The sequence below is a fragment of the Oxyura jamaicensis genome, chromosome 2 (genome assembly GCF_011077185.1).
Source record: "Oxyura jamaicensis isolate SHBP4307 breed ruddy duck chromosome 2, BPBGC_Ojam_1.0, whole genome shotgun sequence".
NCBI classification, from domain to species: domain Eukaryota; kingdom Metazoa; phylum Chordata; class Aves; order Anseriformes; family Anatidae; genus Oxyura; species Oxyura jamaicensis.
The window spans coordinates 144,760,856-144,783,092 of NC_048894.1; the positions used below are offsets into that span (position 1 = coordinate 144,760,856).

The 22,237-nt window shown below is 42.6% G+C and overlaps 1 protein-coding gene across 2 annotated transcripts in view; it reads right to left on the minus strand.

Annotated features, from left to right (window-relative positions):
• The window catches only part of SAMD12 (sterile alpha motif domain containing 12), a 166,937-nt gene that overhangs the window by 137,710 nt on the left and 6,990 nt on the right, over positions 1 to 22,237 (minus strand). The window contains exons 2-3 of one of the 2 annotated variants that reach the window (XM_035317358.1): positions 14,428 to 14,463; positions 11,947 to 12,125 (exon numbers count right to left, since the gene is read on the minus strand). In XM_035317358.1, the coding sequence (XP_035173249.1) occupies positions 11,947 to 12,125; positions 14,428 to 14,434 (186 nt within the window). In that variant the 5' untranslated portion in view covers positions 14,435 to 14,463. The remainder of the gene's footprint in view (positions 1 to 11,946; positions 12,126 to 14,427; positions 14,464 to 22,237) is intronic. The other variant, XM_035317357.1, reaches the window with a different exon arrangement.

Sequence of the window (22,237 nt, forward strand, 5' to 3'; positions counted from 1 at the left end):
AAGGCTCTGTGATAGAGTGGCCCCTGGGTGGCCACAGGCAGCTGTGTTGGGGGCGGCCTGGAAGATGCTCTCACATGGAAGGAGGAAGAGGGTTTGGGGGGCTGAGGGCCCCTTTTCTGGGGCTGGATCCCCCGGGCCATTTGGCTTACCAGAGAGAAAGGCTGCCCCTCAGCCACAGGGACTGCCCTGCACCTCCCATCCTGTGCCCTGAGTTTATTTTTAACACTGTTTTTTAGGCAATTAAAATTAATTTATGGAAAAGAACAGAAGCAAGGTGCATCTTCAGCCCTAATTCCCATGCATGCTTTGTGCTCTGATGAATTTCTTCCTCACATCACATCTAATTTAAATCTCCCCTCCATTTGTTCAAAGCCATCATACCTTGTTCCATCGCTACACTCCCTGATAGAGTTCCTCTCCAGCTTTCATTTTAGGCCACTTTTATGGGTTAGGTTAGGTGGCAAAACTGCAGGACCTTGGAAATTGCAGCCTTATCTACCTTGTTGCACATGACTTTTTCCAGCTCAAGCTCCAGCCTCTCATCAGCGTAACAGAATCATAGAAACATTCAGTTTGGAAAAGCCCTCCAAGATCATCTGGTCCAACCATCCCCCTGCCGCCAGTGTCACCCACTAAACCATGTCCCTAAGCACCACATCCAGCCTTTCCTTGAACAACCCCAGGGATGGTGTCTACCCTGATCCCCAATACCTTTTCTGCAAACATCACTTCCAGCCATCTGGCTTCCGGCAGCTACTAGCACATGAGATTTCTCCTCTCCTGGTACAAGTCTCAGCATTTGCTTTTGTTGAACTGCATCATGTTCCTGTCAGCTCATTTCTCCAGCCTGCCATACTGAGTTTATTTAATTTCCATAATGATTAAAATTTATTATTGCTGAAGAGTCACTGCAAAACATTCAATTTACTGTTTTTATACAATAAACCTCGTCAATCTGTTTAGAACAGGATTGAAAGAGAAACACCTGATACATTTTGCTAACAGAGATGTTATAGTCAATCTGCTCATGTATGTAGCAAATTAATACCCATTAATAATGTTATGACAGTAATTTTCTAATAGGTAGGGAAGTTCCAAATTCTGCCATGATTTATAGTCCTGCTTGCTGGGGTCAGCACAGAAGCTTCATTTTTCTAGACTATTTGCATGCAGAAGCAACAATTTTCCTTTTTTTTTTTTAAAATATATATTTAAAAAGCTTTTCTCTGCTCTAGAAATTTTTCTCCCATTACACTTTATTTCATCCTTTGCAGTCCAATTCCCTTTTGCTGCCTATGTTCTTTACCTGATCTCCTTCATCCACCTACTATTCATATAGCCTGTGCCTTCCTCAGCTTTTAATTTTGACCCTTTGAGATGTCCCAGGTGATGAGACGGGTAATTTCACTGCTCCCCACTCTACTTCTCATATAATTGTAGCTCTGGAGTCAGACAGCAGCTGCACTTCTCTGAACAAAAAAAATTTTGCACCAGTTTCACCGAAAGCACAACCAATTCTCATCTCTTATTCATCAGGACAAACTAAAGAATTTGGAAAAGCTGATGAGGTGGTATAAAAATCAAAACTCATTTGGTTAATTTTGGTTAAAAGAACACATTAGGTTACTACTCTTTTAGGTTGATACCTCCAGTTCCTCATTCTCATCTCAGTCTCCCCTATCTAGGCTGCAGTTCCATGGACTCTTCTCTCGGCAGCACAGCAACGCTCTCCCTACCTGCTGCCTCTACGGCCAGGTGATTAAAATAAGCCAAGTTAACACGGGAGTGCTGCCAAAGGGGACAGTTCTCACTGGTTACTTTTGACCAACTAGTATAGAGTAGTTTTATAACTAACAAAAGTCAAAGTGAGACAATTCACGTGGATGATAAATTGATCATCAATTCACCAAAGTCAAAGAACTGAGCAGTCAACTCAACAAAATGAGAGTACGTAAGGACTAGGTGCTGAGATGTGCTGCAGGAAGCACACCATTAAAAGAGGTGCTCCATCATCAGCTCACATCAGCTGGGCCATACTTGCATTTCCACTCCATTCTCCGTTCCTCTGAGATGCCCTGGTACAAAGCTCTGTATGATCCTGAAGTGCACCAGGTTTGTCAATGGAAAAAAAAAAAAACAACCAACCAAAAACAAACAAAAAAAATCCAGAAACCCAGAACAAAAGCCTAACCGATAGCAAAGCAGGTTAGGGAGGAAGATGAAGATAATCACGCAGAAAAGAGAGCTGAATAAAAATCTCATCAACAATGACCTCGCCTTATTTGCCATCATCATGCCATGTATAGAAGTGCTGATCTTATTTTCAAGTCCAGTTCCATCCTCTCATTTTATTTTCATTTTTTTAGCATCACTTGTAGTTTGTGTAAACTATTTTATAGCACAATAAGATGCACTCTTTTTTTTTTTTTTTTTTTCCGCCACCGAGTGTCAGGCCTATCCATTTAAATTGACTGCATTCTACAGTGTTCTTTGTGGAATCAAAAGTTAATGCAACTGCCTTCTCTGTTATTATTCTTTCTGGATTTTAGCAGCATTTTTGTGCCCTTTGCAACCTGGAAGCCAGTGTGGGGAGAAAAAGTTAACAAGAAAAAAACGTTTGTCTTTTACTGTCTCCCTTCCAGCAAAACAGGCAACATATTCTAATGGACACACACGAGTAACAATTTCATCTGAATGTGAGATTTTATCACCATGCTGAACACTGATCTGAGCACCTCATTTGGCACTGTTCTTTGTTTTTCTCCCCTTCAGAAATACTGTTTAAAAATGAAACGCTTCAAATACCAAAGTTATTTCAGCAGATATTAAGGGAAAATTAAATAACAGCTAAGGAAAACAGCACTGATAATAATTAGGTCAAACCCCATTTTTCCAAATAATTGTTCATCTACTAGTTACTATGAACAACTAGTTATAGTCTGCAAGCCATAAAGTAGCCTTCCCTACAGAAAAAGAAAACAGCAGTGACAGCTGAGTAAGCATGAACCTTAAAAAGCACTTCATTTTCAGAATCTTCTTCTACAATTAGCAATAAAAGTTTTGGGAAACCTGACTACATGGAATAACGTTCTCAGTTTTCCTCATTGGGTCAATGAATATCACCAATCACATTGAAAGATGAAATACTGACAATAAAATTATTTTCTTCTTCAGGACAAACCAAAAGAAGAACGAAATGGCTGAGTCACCAGAAGACAAATGTTTGAGACAGTCACGTCTGAAGGAGAAGATGTAATTGTGATAGAAATTGTACCAGAAAATGTTTTCCTATTCAATCAGCAATTAGTTAGCAATTAGTTAAAATAATCTTCAAACTTAGACACAAGCTGTATTTACAGAAAGGACAGCGTATCAGCAAAGGTATGCTGAAGTTCAGTCACATCTACTTTTTCTTAATGAAAACATTCACAAAATCCTTGGCAATCTAAAGTGTACCGTTAAGATTGAAGGCAATCAGCCTTGAATGAAAGATGAATTAATAGCGATTCCAAAACCATTAGATACAGAGCCGATTATCACGCTTTTGTTTAAAGCGAGGAAAAAAAGGAAAAAAAGTCGAGGGTGTCTAGGTCAGCAAAGTCATCAGTAGTTGATGGATGCACTTACAGACATCGGAGAAAAAAGGGAAATAGGCAGAACATAATACCCACTTACAAGATGCCATATGTAAAGAGTAGGAAAAAAAGGCCTCAAGATGAGCAGTAACCCTACCTTGTTCAGAGCTGAAGGTTTTCTATTTTTGGATATGCATGTCAAGGACACATTTAACCCTAGAATTGCAGCTTGATGCATCGTAACATTATTCATTCCTAGACCCTGATAAAATTAGAAATATTCACTCTACCAACTACATCTTCTGAGAACAGCCCCTACCAGTAATGTCCGTGAACCCTGGGTGAGGAATTAGGGGGTAAAGGAGTCAGAGGAATTCTTACTTCAGAACGTGTTGATAACTGTTATGTGGTTAACCTATAGGCAAGCTGGAAATGCAATGTTTATGTTGTAAGAAATGGTCAATTTAACAGCGTGCTACTACCCAACGCAGTGGCCTGGCTCCGTCTCCCTGGTAATTTGCTGCTACTGCTTCTGCTGGTAGAGCTCTTTAGGTTGCAAGGAGAAAGATCACATCTGTTAGCTGCTGTGAGATATAAAATGGGCATAGATGTCTCCCAGAAGCCATGCTGAGCTTTTGCTGCAAACTGCAAGAGGCCCTCCAATAACAGAACTAGAAGCTCCGGCTCAGCTGAGCTGAAAGAAAATAAGCATGTGGAAACCTTCCCCAGGCTGAAGCATTGGGTCTGGTTTCACTTCCTGGCATCACAGGCAAGGAACCCCATGCTACTTATTAATCATTTGGTCAAAAAATTTAGAGGGGTAAAGGGAAGAATCGTCTCATTAAATATGACATTCTCCTTACCTTCTGCTTGCTTCACCGATAATACAAAGTATCACAGAAGATGTCGTCTTAGACATTTGGGAGTTATCTTTCTGCTGCCTGCACTGGCACAACAGCTACACAGTAATCTGCAGCAGACAGTGGAGCAGAGAGAAAACAAACTCTTCTGACTGCCATCCACATCCAGAAACAGCCAAAAAAGTAGTATTTGCAAAATGTGAGATCAAAGCATACTGGAAAGCCTCCTTGATTTCAGATGTTATTGTCAGTATTTGTATGATGCCTAAAGGCCCCAAATGTGACAAGATATCCCTCAGCACCAAACACCACACACGGTAGTATGTTCCCAGCCACCAAATACTTCCAATCAGAATCATAGGCAAGACACAGGAAGCATTAAAGTTCTCCAAAATCCTCCCCAGAGTAAAGTCCTTACAAAAACGGAAAATCCCATCTACACCGTCCATCAAAAATTAATTAAGGCTTGCAGAAGAAAGCATATACCAAACCCCACTGTGCTTTTTGGGAACTGTGGTGGAACACTGTCCTACATCAACCCCTCTTTTAATTGGAAGTAGAGCAGACAAAGCACCAGAGGAGGCCTTCACCATTACCCACCATGGAAAACAGCTGGAGAATCTATTCCATGGAGGAGAATGAGAACATGCAGAAAATGCATCACAGCATTTATTATTATGGAGCATCCTGCCCAAGTCAATGTTTTCCAGGTTTCAGGCACACATGGCAAAGCGTTTGGAGAACCAGTGTTACACATGCACAAGAAAAGATTGGTAGCAAGTTTATTCCAAGTCTCTTTTCTACTCAAACCATCAGTCTTAACTCATCCTAATCATCTTCTTTCTACAGCTGGAAAAATGGATCCACACATCAGAAATTTCACTTCTAGAGAAAAATAACAGATTTCTAAAGTCCAAGACCTATTAAAAGAAAGTGGGTGGGGGAATAAACACTCCAATCTTTTCCTTTTAATCCAAAGGACAGACTTTTTCCAGATTAGGCAGCTTTTGCTTGCTAGAAGATCATACTGAACATAGCTGTATTCATACGTCTAGTCTACCCTAAGTGTTCAATGTATGATTTTTGAGATAAACACAATTTCTGAAACACGGTCCTCTAATGCATTTCACCTCCGTCAGACATTTGTAACCAATTCAATATCAAACAAAGGCTCGTTAGCTAGTAAGGTTGAGCACAGAATTCAGTCTGAGCTTAGGATACCCAAACTCACATGTCAACGTAGTCCATAAAGTGTAGACAGACTCCGCTGAGCACTGCTCGCTTCGGATCAAATCGAAACCCTCTCTATGCTCTTCTGAGTGTGCTGACTAGATCTCCAGCAAAAAATAATTGGAGTTTAGATACCTAGCTTACACACGGACACTTAATTTAAGTTGCCCTCATCATCAACAAGCTCAATTCCACTCATTGTAACTGAGGGAAGGACGGACTCCATTCTGCCCCCAGCCATCCTTTTCCGGACCCTTAATGAAATCAGAAATCACTTCCTTCCTTAGCGCACCTCTGCACTGAGTGAAAGCTTGACAAGTTGATAACACAAGAAATGCCCTTCGGACACTATCAGGGCTATTTCGTTCACACACCCCTTTTGTGACTGTGACACATTTCACTTGCAGTGCTAAGCAATTATGCCATTTTTTCAAAATGGTAAAGAAAAAAAAATCCCACTTGTAGAGAGAAAGGTGGACTATAGCAACTGCTGATCAGTTTTGTCACAAGTGTCCGGCAAACACATGTGGCAGATTAATGAAATTATTGTTATAACTCAGATGAGATGCACAATTTGCAGAACTCACAGTGCCAGCAGTGAAGCATTAAACTGCTTTCCTATTTTAAATGCTAAATTGGTTCTATAATACATTTTGTAATCCCTCTAATCAGTATTCTATTATTTTCTTTAAAGGACAATTCTATACTTTTTCTTCTCCACCAAGGCAGCTGTGTCATTAAAATACTGATTTATTTTTAAAGCAATCTCCGGGAAGCCCTTAGCGTAGTTTCAAAGTGAAAGCAGAGGTTTTGGATGGCTTTGTGGAGCAGCTTCAGAACAAGGCAAGCAGAACAGGCAGTGTAAGTACATTATGCATCTGCACGCTGTATGGAATTGCTTTTTTCCTCTAAAAGCCGCTCCATCTTTTTATCTGTATTTCTTTTTCCCTGAAGAGAAGTTCTTTTAAACAATGCGTCTGTGCCCACATGTGCCTACAGCATCAGGCATCCCACTTATTTCTAGAGTACTGCCACGTCTTTTTACTACTTGTTTGCTAATACATCCTGCAATCGCTGCTCCTTTTCACACTACTGTAACAGAAAAGCACACAAATCTCACATTGATAGCTTTCACAGGACAATAGAAGCCTGAAGAGACGGCATTTCCCTCCTTATGCTCCCTCAGCTGCCTCTTTGTAACCATCTGCTCTTGCCTAACCTACACGTGGAGGCATTCGCTCCCTGCAGCAGAAACCACCATTTTGCTGGGGAGTTGTGCAGCCCCCAGCCCACCGCAGGGTCACAGGCTGCGATGCTTCCACCCTGCCTTCCTTCATGTGCATGCACTGTGCGCTTTCAGGCACTGAAAATGTTTTAATTGATTTTTTGGTGAAAAGTCCAACTGTAAGAGGCCTGAAAAACAGGATTTTCTCTTCCTGGTATCAGTGATCCTGATGCAGCGATAGACCTTACTTGTAAAGATGAATGCTGTAAAGGATCCCTTCAAATAGTTCAGAAGGTCAATAGTGAGGTCTTCTGTGAGTAAATTTCATCTGCTCTACTTACAGCCATCTAAAGAGCTAAGTATTAGTCTGAGCTAGTTATTTTGAATTCCTGTGGGGAGAAAGAAGGAAAAGAGAAGCAGTAGGAGAGTAATCTCATCTTGAGACAGGGAAGGAAAAGAATAATGGTCCTTTGCAGATGCCCTTCTTTTCCCTTCGCTGTCCTGGGCAGAGCACAACAAATGAGGTCAGGCAAGATCTCCCACTTATATGCAGCTGCTGTCAGGGCAGATGATATTTCAGAATCTCTAGGTACGCAGTCACAATGAACTGGAGAAGACAGATCTTTTATGATGAATGCAGAAATCTTGCTGCAAAAAACATGAGGCATCACAGTACACTATTCGTAACAAGAATGGAAGACAGAGAATGGGGGAAAAACACACGGTATTGAGAATACCTTTGGACTCCAAATCAGGCATTCGTCCTACAACAAGCTGACTTGGAGCAGCAGACAGATCTGTTTCTTGTCTCGCTGGCTAACTACAATTTAAATTCTGAACCAAGCAGTTAAATTCTGCCCTACAGGTAGGGTTACTCCAGCACTTCAGTCCAGCCAGTGAGGGATAAAAACATCAGCCCCGGCTGCTGGAAATGTACAGGGTCACCCAGCATTCCTGTTCCACTGCTGAGGATACAAGTAGACTCCACTGCACAGTGTTGAGACTTTAGACATCAGAGGTTACAAACAAATTATAAGCTGAGGGAGGAAGACAGGTGTCCACAAACATTTCAGCACCTGAGTGGAACAGACTATGCAGGGTCACGCTGAACCTCCACTTAGCCAGGTGAAACACTTCTGGGTTTCAGCCAGTCCAGTCTGGGTTCTTGTTTACATACCCCATGGCCACCACAAAGAAGAGGGGAATAGTTGGAAAACAAAGCAAAATGGTAAAACTTCACCAATCAACCCACTCAGTGGCTGTTGATGTTTCTCAACCAATTAAAAAATAAAATAAAATGGTTGAGCAGCTATTATGAATACATATGTAACGTTACACATATCACTAGGACTGCGGCTTGGCAAAAACCCTCTCTTTCATCCTACTCATTTTATAAGTTTGACTACAAAGGATAATACTGTGAAACTGAAGTCACTGATTAAAAAACCTAGAGGATTTGTTTTTCAGAAAAAAATATATTTTTGTTCTTCTGCTAGAGAATAATCTTTTCCTTTTTTTGGGGGGGTAACTGACAAAATATCTATGATGCATGCCCCAAGTACTCCTGTGGCAGAGCAGAGCTCTTCAGGAAGCCAGAGGAGCTTCTTCCACCCCCATTGACCCTGAGCTGCGCCCAGAAAGCTGTGATAAATGCTCCCCTTGGTAGTGAGCTCAGTCAGCCCTTCAGTGTTGTTTCAGTGTCGCTTTGAAAAAGCTTTTTTTTTTAAGAAAGCAAAAGCAACCAAAAGAATTAGAGCCACACTAACAAAAAATACAGTCTACTGGTGTCTACACAGCAGTCATCAACAGAAGGCAAGATAAAACACCTCTCTATTTACCAGTTTCCTTCCAGAGTTTTCACGAGCATTTCAAAGGACTGTTAATTTGTCTCTAAGCCAGATAAAAATCTGCTATTACTAACACAAAAGTCTAACTGTAGTGGTTAACATTAAAAAAATCTTTATTATTTGCTAGTGCTGCTCCCACACGAGATAAAGTGTGTCATCAGATATATGCACCTTACTTAAGAAACAAAACTCCCTGAAGAAACAATCTTTTAATGAGTGACAGACCAGATTTGGGGGTCACGCTCACACTGAACAGCACTTCATGAGTGCAGTACGTGGGCAGCCTTGATGAAGTTAGCATTTCTGTAAGAGAGGCCTTTCTGAACCTTGTTAGGAAAGGCTTCCTCTGTTAGAGTCTATACTGAGAGAAATATGGGACTTGAAAAGTATAGTAAAACTCTCAGTATCCTCAATTAATGCACCTCTGTCCATGAAAATTAGATTCCACACTCATCAGAAACTTCTAGATGAGAGCTCCTTCAATGAAACCACACTTTCTGCTGTCCCCATCCCAGATACAGAAACAAATAGTTGCATTCCCCTATTTGCAGCTGCATGAGAAGGAACTTTAGATTTATCTGTAGCCCGTGAATTATTACTGTTCAGCAAAACCATAAGCTGAAGACAGAAAAAGAAGGACACGCTCTATTAGAAAGGAGACTCTGTTTGTTTCTTTGGACAGCAAAACCTTAGAGCTGCCAGGGGTTTAAAGTGCTGGAATTGGTCCCAATGAAGACAAATTAGAAAGCTGAAAGCAGAGAAGACAGTCTATAAGGCAGCCTAAATTGCATTCGATACATTGCAATGCTTTGTGCAATATATGTCTCACCACTGTGGATATGGAGAATGTTTAAATATTATTTGAATGCACAGGATTGCAAAGAAGCCTTTTTAAAAATAACTGAGCAATGAGGAAATATAGAAGAAATGGATCTGCCCAAATGTTTTATTTACAATACTTGCTTCTATTCCTTCTCATCTTTCCACTGTACGGATATGATTGCATGTATAAAGTTTCATAATGACAGCTTGCTTCAACTCCTAAAGCCACACAAGTGACAATCCCAACTCTATATTCACATTTTAGAGGATAAAGCAACATGGTTTTGACATTTAAGGAGAGCAAGCCTGAAAAGATAAGCCACCTCAGGCTATAACATGAATCCAGATGAGAAATGTCACAAAGTTAATACCACACACACACACAAGTTAAAAACAAGGCACTCACAAAAAGCAGCCCACTTTGTTAGCTTGATATTATTATGCCAAACTTATTCCATCAAGCAAAATATTTAGTTCGGGGTGGGGTTATTTTGCTGGTTCTGTGTTAAATCTGAAGCATGCCCAACTCACACTAAATAAAGCTACTGTAATCAGATTGAGGAAACCAATGGCTGATTTCACTACCTTCAGAGCAGTAAACTTCCTCTCTTTCCTGGCTATCCCCTTGCACAGACAGCCTTGGAAATGGTTTGCCATCCATCAATCCAACAGGTACATCTCACATAACAGAAACAGGCTCCGTCATATTAAATCACCAACGTATTTCATTCCAATTTTCCACTAGAATAAGTCTTTTGCAAGCAAAGACAAGCCTGATCTGCCTGTGTTCCATGTCAGCTACATGAGCCCATTCTCATCTGAAAGCCCCATTGCATCACTAAGCTCGTTCATGCCTAAGCTTGTAAGATCTCTTCCGAGTTTAACATACTTGAGTTTTCAATACAGGGCAGATCTGCATCTGGTAAGGTCGAAACAGGGCAGAAGTCAGCTTGCTTTTGTAAGTGCAAGGCTAGGTAAACACATTATTAGCTGAGCTTTGTCTCAAAGCCCATCTAAAATTTGGTGGTCTTTATATCAAATGGATGATTCAACTAAGCACAAGCCTGTTTGCCAAGGGCTCAAGAGAAATCAGCAATGTGCTTGATCACCAGCCCCAAAAGAGACTACAAGTAACAATGATTTTCATAGAATATCCCAAGACGGGAAGGACCCACACGGATCAGAGCCCAAAGAGAGACAGGCTTTCATCAATGCCAGCTTGAACTGGATCTAGTTAACAAAGTTGACAAAGACAGAATGAAATGAGTATAAGGTGTTCTCATTCATAACTAGGTATTTTAGATAAATATCAAATGGAGAATTCATACCAAGCATTTATTGCTAAGGCTACGGCTCAAAACATTTAATGCTATTTTATTCTAAAAGTGAAATACCTCATAACTGTATGCATATTATTTGTAAGATTTACTGTATTGATGACAGTAAATACTCTTATATTTGTTCAGTCATTGAATAAATTGTTATCGTACCTAGCCTTTTTTGGTCCTTAAAAAAAAGATAGATGACAACAATCATTTTATTTGCTCTACTAGCTCCCAATGTGTCAGATTCAGTACCAATGAAATTTTTCATCCCCTCAGAGAAACTGCTTTTAGGCAGGCCAGTAAGACTGATGGGGCTCTTAAAGAATCTTTCCCAAACTGCTAGTATTTTTTTAAAAATATACTCTCATATTAGATATATTTTTAACTAGAACAACATGTGAAAAATTATTGTTCTATACCTGAAGGGTCTGGAGCACACACATTCACCTGCACTTCACAGTCATGTCAACTGCACACAAACAAGAAATAGCAAAACTCTCATCAGCTTATGAACGGGTATAGATGCTTCATTTGTCTTCATGATTCACCTTTGAGGTGTGTTTATTCACTGACATACCAGATATGGAAAAACTGACAGGGTATTTTACATAAAATTAGTCAACAGTTTACGGAACTCAGTTATCCATATAAAAATCCATTCGTTTAAACCTTTCTCTTCCTTTACCTGCTCCAGAAAAAAAATAAACAAGTTAACAAAAAGAAGAGAAAAAAAAAAAAAAAAAAAAACTATCTATTGCCATTCTGGCTGCTACTCAAGTCATTCAGAAAACAGGTCTTCACAAAGCCCGAAAAATAGCAATTTCATTATTTATCATTATCTTCACATAGAGAGAAATAAAATAGTGCAGCATCCACGATGTGTGTGCAAAAACTCCACAGCAATACCTCCCTTCTGTAACACCCACTTCTTTAGACTTATTTTTGCACATTTGTATGTCTTCAACAGGATGATAAATGCTTTTTTTTAGCAGTAGTCAGGACTTCAAAATGCCTGAATTCTTAAAGACTCACCAAAATAAGTAAGGATCCAGCTCTACTTACTTTAGATATTTCTGGTTCCACTTGTTGCTTTTTGGGGGTCTCTTTTGACTCAGGCCCTTTTGGAGCACTGGTGTTCTTCGCAGGGGGCGATTCAACTCCTTCACCTTCAAGTTGCAGATTAATACCTTCTGTAGGGACAGGGTGATCAATACCATTCGGATTCAGATTGCAATGGATAGCTGGGAAAAATATAAAACAAAAAAACACTGCTTAGGATAGAAGAACCCAAATGTTGCAAGCACTTATCACAAAGCACTAAGAAATGCCATACAATAACAGAGTTATGACAGATAATGGCAAAAGAACTGTCCGTAGCTAGACACGGATCCAGGATAAGATATTTGAGGAAGAAAATGCAAGGGAATGCAACACTGTATAAGGCTATTTTGTGCAAGTTTCTGTGTCAAAATATATCCTCCTGGCATCACTCCAGAGTCCCCCAGCTTACAACTTTTACTAGCATAGGACAATCTACCCCGTGTATTTATCCTTCAGTCATACCTTTTTTCTCTTTTCTAGGCAAGAAAGCTCAAGTTTTTCTATTGCATTTTCCATTACCTATAACATGCAAGGTTCTAACCAACGTGGGATAAGAGAGCTGCGCACAGCAAATCGGTCTTTGCACAGTAATGCCTTACCCAGCTGATCATCTCCCTTCAGCATTTTGTACCGCTGCAAATCACCACCCACGCCATCCTAACAAGCAAGAGGGATGTGCTCTCTAGGAGCATATAATGAGGTGTGGACTAATGATAGCAGAATAAGGAAAGCAGCCAGAGGGGGAAAAAAAAGAAAACAAATGCAAACCATCCCACAGAAACGCACATTTAGAACTATGGTGGTGATTTAATTGTTTTCTGCCTGAAATTTCACAGTTCCAGCACTCACGGAGAGAAGCAGCCTTAATAACCTTCTTGGCACACGCAGAGATTTTAAAACGTATGGATCCTGAGGCAACTTCCCTTGATGCAAGGATCAGATTTTGGTATTCCTGCTCACGGGTAACTGCGCTACCTCTAGCACAGCTCAGTTAATGGCCCGAGCTCCCTTGTTCTTATGCAGTGGTGTGATATTTGACAGCCCCAAATAGAAACCCAAAAAACAATGTGAAACCAGAACAAAAGCTGCCCTTTTACTCGTGCTTGGCTTAGACGCAAAGGGTGGGGAGCAGGGGAAGGAATGAGAACTGCCAGCTTTAGCAGCTATGTAAAAGGCCCCGAAAGCCTCTCATGGAAAACAGGCCCCAGCAGGCTCAGGAAGCGAGGGGTCCTTCAACTGCAGCACCTTTGGATATCCATACACCTGAAATCCAAATCCTAACTGAAAACTTTGAGGTTAAATAATAGAAAATCCTTGGCGCAGAATTAAAGCAAACCCAGAAGACCAAAAATTTGCCTTTTCTCCTTGGGATTTCAAAAACACCCAAATACTTGTAAACAACAAGTGATTTGTACAAGGGCTACAATAACTACATCTGCAAGTTAAGGATGGAAACTTATTCTACGTTCAAGCCAAGAGAACATTATGAAGGGTAATTCATTGACAACACTGAGTGATGGAAAGAAGTAAGGAATTGCCACGTTTTATTACAAACTGCATTCTTGCTAGAAGAATGAAAAAACGTGTCACCGGCACACAGAAAACCAGTATATTAAAGTAAAAATTGGAAGGGAACTAAATTTCACTCTTACTCTGAGTGGCTATAAGGGAGCCTAAAGGAAAAGAGGTCTGCAGCAGTCTGCATGGCTGTTGCTCATATCTGCCATCTTCTTGCCTCATTTCAGCAGGCCAGGCATCTGCAATTTCTTCCTGGAGAGCTGTTACAGAGCCCAGTTTCCCAAGGCAGCTCTAAGGAGTTCTTCCCCAAGCCTAGCTGCAGCTCTTTTTATTCGAAAGTCTCTCTTCCTTCATTCAAACCAATTCTGTAGCTTGGCTGCAGGCAAAGGAAAACCCAAGTCTCCTCATTCTGCCATTGCCTCTCACTGGTGAGGAGGGAAAACAGACGACATTCTGCAAGGCACCTCTCCTCCTACTGCTTCTCCCAGGCACACCACTGAGTCAATCCAAAATTTAAACACTTAAACCTTCATAATCTCAGTAGAAGAACTTCCTAACTTTTGAGTCCTTTATTTCTAGATACATGCCAGACCTACCTCTCCCTGGATTTTGCTTTTATCATGGCTACAAGACCACAGTGGAGCTAAACTTGAGCACAGCTGCTTGATTTTTCCCTTACAGAACCTCTTTCTGCAACAGAAAAAAAAATATGTAAAAACCTTTTTACTTCAGCAGTGAAGCCTACAGGCTGTATGGCTGTTATGGGGAAGTATCGTGAACCTGATGAGCCGTTATGACGGAGGGAGTCTTCAGCACTTTCAGGCTCCCAAGGGAGGTTTCGAAGAGACTGTTGTGTGGTTTATGTTTACATTCCAGTGTGTGTAAGGACACCAAAAAAATCCCTGTCTCCTAGATCACACTGACCTATCATGATCTCTCTTCTAGATCATATTTGCCTACCTAAAAGAAAAAAAGTAATTACTAATGACTACTTTGTCCTCCAGACCACAGAAAAAATAGACGTGATCCACCAAGGCAGACTTTTCCACGGCCCAATACATATGGAAGCTGTTCTGTTAGTAGCCAGATTTAAGACTGCAATTCTCCTCCTTCACAACAAAAAGGGAGATACCCTAACCACCCTGTAAAAGCACTCCCTTCCAGCACACCCTGCTCAAGCAGAGGCTGGAAACGAGCAGTGAAAGAGGACTGGTAAGGAATGGGGGCCACAAAATAACTATCCAACTGTCTTTCCTGCAAGTATCTTGCCTAGCCCAACAGGAGGACTCCTGCGCACTCCTTCATAACACTAACACACCACAGCAGCATCCAGAAATGTGCAGCTTCTGGCTGCCAGCCTCCCTTCAGCGCTCACCAGAGAGAAATCACAAAGCCCAGTGGGACTCGAGCTGGCTGGAAGAAGGCTGCCAGCAGCAAGCTTCCTGTGGATTGCAACCCCTCCCTTCCCAGTGGCCCCAAACAATACAGATTCGGGAGGAGGACGGGATGCACAACAAAAGCCGACAAGGAAAGACTTCTAGGTTACAGCACCAATTTGCTGTGCAGTACAGGGAGCAAGCGACCCAGCTTTCTGGTAACATGGCAGCATAATCATCACCTGAATGGCTTAAGAAAAAAAGGAATCACGTGGCAAGGCACTGCTCGACTCTTAGCCCATCATTCTTTCAAGAGTAAAGAATGGTAGCGCTGTTTCAGCGATGCTTTATTTTGGGTTCCTTTAGGATACAGGAGGAAAAATAAATTGGAGAGGCTGCTGGCAACTACATATGCTCCCATTACCTTTTCATTGAAAAGATGTGACTGTTCAAAAGAAACATGGACTGCCTCAGAAAAGACTTTTCCAAAGTTGCCAGTGTTAGGGTGGGAGAAATAAATAACTTTTAAATTTATTTTCTAGGAGAAGAGGGAGAAGCAAAGAGAGTTCATCCCTCCTTCTTCCCCCCCATCACAGTCTTGGCTTACCACTAAGCCTGGGAGTCAGTGTTGCTTCAGGAAGGCAAACCCAGAGCAAGACCCTCAGCACGAGGATAAGGTAGACTGTCGGAAAACATGCAGAAGTGAGAATAAGTATCACCTTGGTCACTTGGCAAAGCTATTATCTCTGTCAGGAGGCATCATCAGGTAGCCAGCTCTATTGCTTTTCTCCAGTGCTTCCTCCAGCTCTGAGCTGCACAGAGACAAAGAAGGAAAGAGCATTCTCCTGCATTCTCTGTTACTTTCCGTTAGCAGACAGAAATCCCTTATTTTCATTTCTAGAGCAGACAGAGCTCTTGCTTTTTAAAAAAAAATGTCAATACAAAAACCATAATTGCTCCCTTCCGAGATTTGATAAAAGCAGGGAAAGAGGTGAAGGTCTGGGCAGTAACAGCACCCCCTCTTCTCAAATCAGCACCTTGTATAATTTCAGCCAGGTAAGACCAGCTCAAAACTTCAGGACTGGCTATGCAAAGCTGAAGGGCCTGGGGGGCTGACAGCTTCCAGGGCTGAAGTCCTCTAGAACTGATCTAAGCAGCTCTAACAAGAGACCTCAAATCACCAACTTAATCACAATCCAACTTCTCTGATCTGCTGACTCTTAATTGCAAAGCTCATCTCTTCCAGGACTTCCATAATGTCTGACAAAGATTCTTCTAACTATAGACAAAGGAGTTTCTTACTAAAATACTTGTCCAGGCTTCTGCCTCTCTCTACCCTGCCCTTGGCTAACACTACCTTCCCCCATCCTCTGGCATTTCCCCATACCACTGCTTTGACAACAGTCCCAGCACTTCTTTGTTGTGCCAGATCAAATCCATCTCAGCACTCGCAGACATTACAAGCCCATCAGGCCACCAAACCCCACTTCATTACCAGCTGATAGCACGAGCCTAGTACCATACCTATCAGTAGCATCCTTAGATTTTGAAGCAGAACCCCTTCCAGTCTTACTCCAGACATCATCCCTGTATCTCAGTAACACAAGTCTCCATCCCCTTCCAGACTGCTGAAATTCTCCTTTCCCTTCATGCCTACCAGCGTGCTGAAAACCCCACCTAACAGCTGATTAACGCTGTGTCTGTCTTCACGCTTCCCAACAATTGTTATCTTGCTTGGATTGAAAGCTTTCTGCGGTGGGAACGTTCTCCTTTTGGGGCTGGGTGCTCTGTACAGCACCGACCGCGGAGCAACAAGCACATGACAAATGGTGCTGGCAGACACAATGACACAGATCTACAGATTACATTTAGAAAACCAATTATTTAAAAACAAATGTACTTGAGTGCTCTTGTACTCCTACCTCAATGGCAGAGCTGAATCTACAGGAAAATATCGCCTTCTCCAGAACTTTAAAGGAAAGGCTGCTTAGATCTGCCAAGTTAGGAGAGTCAGAAACTGTGAGAAAATAGTAAAATGAGCACCCAAAGTGGAAAAATGACCACATCTGCCCTAAAAGACTAGGGAAGGGAAAAAAACAAACAAACAAAAAAAAAACAACCTAACGCAATGCAGTGTATTTTTCCCATATGTTAGAATGCAAACCCAGCACCTTTCTGAACAGACAGAGCAGGGGAATTTGTTGCCCTCCAGAATCTGATGGGGAGAAGAGCTCTGTGCCCACGCAGCTCCCCTCCGGCACATGTACTCAGCTCTGAAGGAGCTCTCAGGGCAATGTGCAGGCTCTGCTCCCCTAGCTGCCTTCCTCCCGTCCACGTCTGCCTCACGGACAGCAAGCAGCCCGGAAACAGCTTGTCTGAGCACGCCTGATGGTACACAGCAGTCACCAAGAGCCACAGAAAGCTACTGGCAGCTGGGAGGAGGCCCGGCATTTGACTAGAGGGTACTCTGACAATCTTGAGATGAGCCTGAAGGCACTCTTCAGAAGTCAGCCTTGATACATCCAAAGTTTTGTGTGGCCAGATGGGGAGTCAGTCTCTCCATCTGGGGGCTCAAGGCATAGCAGATCAAACCCAGGATCAATCTTCACCTCTGCGCGCTCCACTGCCTACCGTGTCAAACGTTTCTGAGCTACTTGTTTCAGTGGGAACACTGCTGGCTGCTCAAAATTTTAAGGAGATCAATTAAGACTGCATTAAAGCATACTTGGCAAGTGCTTGAGTTGCATGCAGTAACAATTGCTCTATTCTGAAAAGCAATTGAGTAAAAATAGCATCTTCTTACTCATCTGCCCTGTTCTGCGTGCATCACAGTCATGTGCTTGCTTTTGCTCTTTGGAGACAGAAAGAGCGCACAGGAGACACCCATCCAACCTCTGAACCGTTAGAAAACTTTCAAAGGTAAAATACTTGCAAACACGCAAGCTCCCTTTCATGTACTTGTGCCACGGACTTAGCTGCACTATGCTAGGAGCTGTGTCCACACAATCCACCTTCCCATCTTTGCTTGGTTCTTCAAAGGCCAACCAAGTCTCCGACCATACACAATTCTGCAGTCAGCTCTTTCAGCCAGGCTCCTGCACACTTCCAGGTGCTGCATTCCAATACTGGGTGGTCTAACAGCATCCACTGGGCTTTTTGCTTGGTATCATTCACAATCCACTGTAACTGCATTGATCAGAATCAGGGAGACACTGACATAGAAAACAGATCTTGTTCCAGACAGATGGCTGCTTGCATTGACCAAATGAACAAGAAGGAGCTGCACACAAAGCCCTACCCAAATTTCCAGAAGCTTGTACCCTACCAGTAATTCTGAACATCCCTAGAGAACACGGGATTAGTCAGGAAACTGTCAAACCTGAGTAGTTGTTACTGCTTCTACAATTCTTGAAAGGGAAAAAAAAAACAAAACAAAACATAAAAACACAAGATTAAAACCACTTATACAGATGACCTTAATTAGTACCATAAAATATAGGAATATTATGACTACGTTATCTGGCAGGAAGTTTTCCACATTAATCTGTTTCTGTAACTCCTGTGGACGGTCTGCCCACCTCATCAATCTGTTCCTACTTTGAGAAACTGTCTGGTTTTTGCCTAAGGAATTACCTCCCCATGCAGTGCAACCTCCAGCTAATGTAAACCAGCCCAGTCCCACCAACTCATCACTTTGGGCCAGCTGAAGCTATAGTCAAGATCTCACATGAACCTATCCTGCTGGTTACATTGCCATCCAGGTTGCTGGCAGCCTTCAAGATCTTGCCTACCGTTTCTCCAAGCTGCTTGTCTAATGGTCTCAGCAGCATTCACACGGACCAAGAAACCTCAAGTGCATCAGGATTTCTTCTGCTTCAGTACAGACAACATGGACTTACCAGAAACCTCCTCGAAGGGTGAAGCCCCAAAGTGCTTTGCTAAATTAACACCAGTGGCAAGTTAACTGTTTTTGCTGGTCAGCATCAGAAGTGAGCGTTAAACAAATACAAATAGGCTGTGCCAAAACCCAGGGCTGAGCTGCGGGGAATTTTGCAAAGCGGTCCTACCAATGAGCTGCACCAGGTGGTTTGGGTTCAGAGCTCAGGCAGACAGGAACAGAAAGACAAAGCCAGAAGTACCCACACTCCTGGTGTGGCTAGCAGCTCTGGCTGAGCAACTGAGTGGTGACACCGTGGTGCCAAGGAAATTAATACTACAAGCCATTCACTCTCTCCAAAAAACAAAGAAAGAATGCCCAAAACTAAAGCCAAAGGCAAAAGCAAAAAGGGAAAAAACATTAGACAGCTGCCTGCACTCCACACACCTCTCTTACACCTCAGGTGTAAGAGGCAGATGATAGCAATGAGTCGTGTATAGGATCAGAAAGACATCATGAAACCAGAACAAGTATCTCAGGAGTTTCAGTCTGACTCAAACTGAGCAAATAATCCCATAATTTGGTTGAAGCCCATGCAAATCCTAAGTGTATAAAGAGGAGAAATACTCCCTACTCGTCTACTGAACAGAAACGCCAAGTCCAAAACAAGAAATCTTTTTGTATATGCCAGGCTTGCCTTTAAAGACCCTTGTCCCACCAGGATTCGTATGCACTTTGGTCTACTCAGTTAAGAAATTTGCTCTTGCATTTTTGTCAATTTTCCTACTGGAAACTACTCATTTATTTTATGTAAGGCAATACCTACTTTCCATCTCTTATTTCACAGCTTCTAGTAACTCTGGAATCCAAGAGGTTTCTGTTCCACCTGCTCTTCAGGACACAGCCTGCACTGGCTACCGCTGGGCCAGACAGGCCCCGGAGCCTCGGCAACGCAAGATCTGCCTTTTGTAACAGCCACAGGACCGCGTGATGAAAAGCAGAGACAAGGGCTGGGTAGCCAAACTATTTCTGAAGCATTTTTTTCATTCTGTTTTAATAAATGTACAATTGGTGCAAGCAGCTCTTGAATTCACAATGGCAACAGATGGGCTCATTGAAAAACAGGCCAGTTCAGTGAGCAAGGCAAGTCTATGCTAAACCCTGCGCAGGTATATAGAACGAAAATGGGACAAAGACAGCGAACTAGTGAGCTATGCAATTAGCTCATAGTAAACGGACCTCAGTGGGAAAAAAAGTAATAAAGGTCAATAAGTAACATGCATCCCGTATATACAAGAACATACTACCAACTCTCTTGTGCTGTAATCCATTGTCTGAAGTATGTTTTACAAATTGATTTTATCCATTGTTAATAAAAAGGCTTATGCCAGCATCTGCAAAGTTTCTCCTGAAAAGTGAACAACTCCTCTGGATTTCAGATAGGTTTGTGAGATGCACGGCCTTACAGTCAAAGAGGATGCTACAGGAGGTAAGAGGCCTGAGTATGAAAAACACAAATCAGGAGGTAGACAGATGGGAAGAGGGCTGAATTAATAATCTCACTGGAGGAAAAGAATCCACCATACATTGCAGTCAGTACCAAACAACTTGTGCCAACTCCAGACTAGATACCACTGGTTGTTGCCCACTGAGGATTTCAGAGTGAACACAGAGAATTAGATAGAAAAGGGTCTGGAGCACAAGTCCTGTGAGGAGCGGTTGAGGGCACTGGGGTTGTTTAGTCTGGAGAGGAGGAGGCTCAGGAGAGGCCTTATGGCTCTCTACAGCTACCTGAAAGGAAGCTGTGGGGAGCTGGGGGTCGGCCTCTTCTCACAGGTAACTGGTGATAGGACTAGAGGGAATGGCCTCAAGTTGTGCCAGGGGAGGTTCAGGTTGGAAATGAGGAGACTTTTCTTCTCAGAAAGTGCAGTCAGGCATTGGGACGGGTTGCCCAGGGAGGTGGTGGAGTCACCGTCCCTGGGGGTGTTCAAGGAAAGGCTGGACGTGGTGCTTAGGGACATGGTTCAGTGGGTGACATTGGTGGTAGGGGGATGGTTGGACCAAATGATCTTGAAGGTCTCTTCCAACCTTAATGATGTTATGATTCAACTGGGTGAGAAGCAAGTCTTCATTGGTTCCACTACTCCTGGAGCAAACTTGTCTTGTGGTCATCAAATGAGCTCCTGAATATTTTTGCTGTATAGATTAGCAAGTCATGGCCAACCACAGCCTGTATTTCTAAGAAAGCTCCCAATCCTAACCACACTACTACTCAATTCTACAACCAACCAGTGGTACAGCCCAGCAAGTCCATCCAGCACATACCAAGCCCAGCCCAGATGCACACAGGTAAATATTACAGCATCAGCGGTGCACTGTCCCACACACACATCACAGATCTCTTGCCTTTGCCCTACTGCCCCTAATGGAAGCTGGTGTCTGCTGAGCACATGCAACACAAACAGCTGCAATTCAGCTGTGAACGCAGGCTTTACTCCCTGTCCTATGTATGATGCACAAAGTCATCAACATGCAAAGGCAGAAACAGTCATCCATTCCCACTAGCATAACTAGTCGCAATCTGGCAGCTGACTTCTGTTTCCAGTCCTGGCTTTCTCTCAGCTGCCTGTTAAGTTACCTCTTGTCGGTCCTCAAGGCTATCCCTTCCCTTGCACATTTAACAAAGGAGCCTGGAAATGCCTTTGTGCCTTCCCCCAGCAAAATTCTTTACCTCCTACAGCTTACTCATACCACTGTGTCCTACTCCCTCCAGTACCACAGCTGACTCTTGTAGTGACAAACCATTAGCTGAGAGCATGCAATTATTTTGCTGGAGGAAAATCCAGGAGAAAGCTTCTATTTGCACACATTAAAATTCCTTTTATTTCTGAAAGAGCATTATTAAAGTCTGTTTCTTGCTTTTACTGGGATATTTGCAGAGAAGCAAATCAACTCAGCTAAAATGCCCTCTACCAAAAGAAAACCAAACAAGGTTCCACAGTAGACAGAGGTGGACAGGACTGCACTAAAGACAGGCTACAATCCACTCCAAATTTCATCCACAGGCCCTTTTCCTACTCAGTCACATATTCTCTGCAAGCATTTTAGATCCCATAGATGAATGCAGAGCTCTCTTCAGCCCACATTCAGTCCTGCTGCCCACCTGCTTGCTTCACCAAGGAGCAGCACACATTACAGTGATCTCTTGCTGTCCAGTGTGATGAAGCTGCTCTTTTAAGCCAAGTTGAGCTCACGGATGGGTAACGTGCAGCCACTGACAGCATCTCCTTCACCATCCTCTCTGAGAGCAAGGACCCTGCACAAAGGGGAGGGAATGTACAGCCTCGATCCAAGTTGAGTTCTTGTGGTGAGTGGGGTTGTTCTGGGTGCACACAAGTCAGATTTTCTCATAGAAGTGATCAGGATGGGTCTGACGAAGTCCAGCCCCATATGCCACCACTTAAGGGAACAGTGTGAGAAC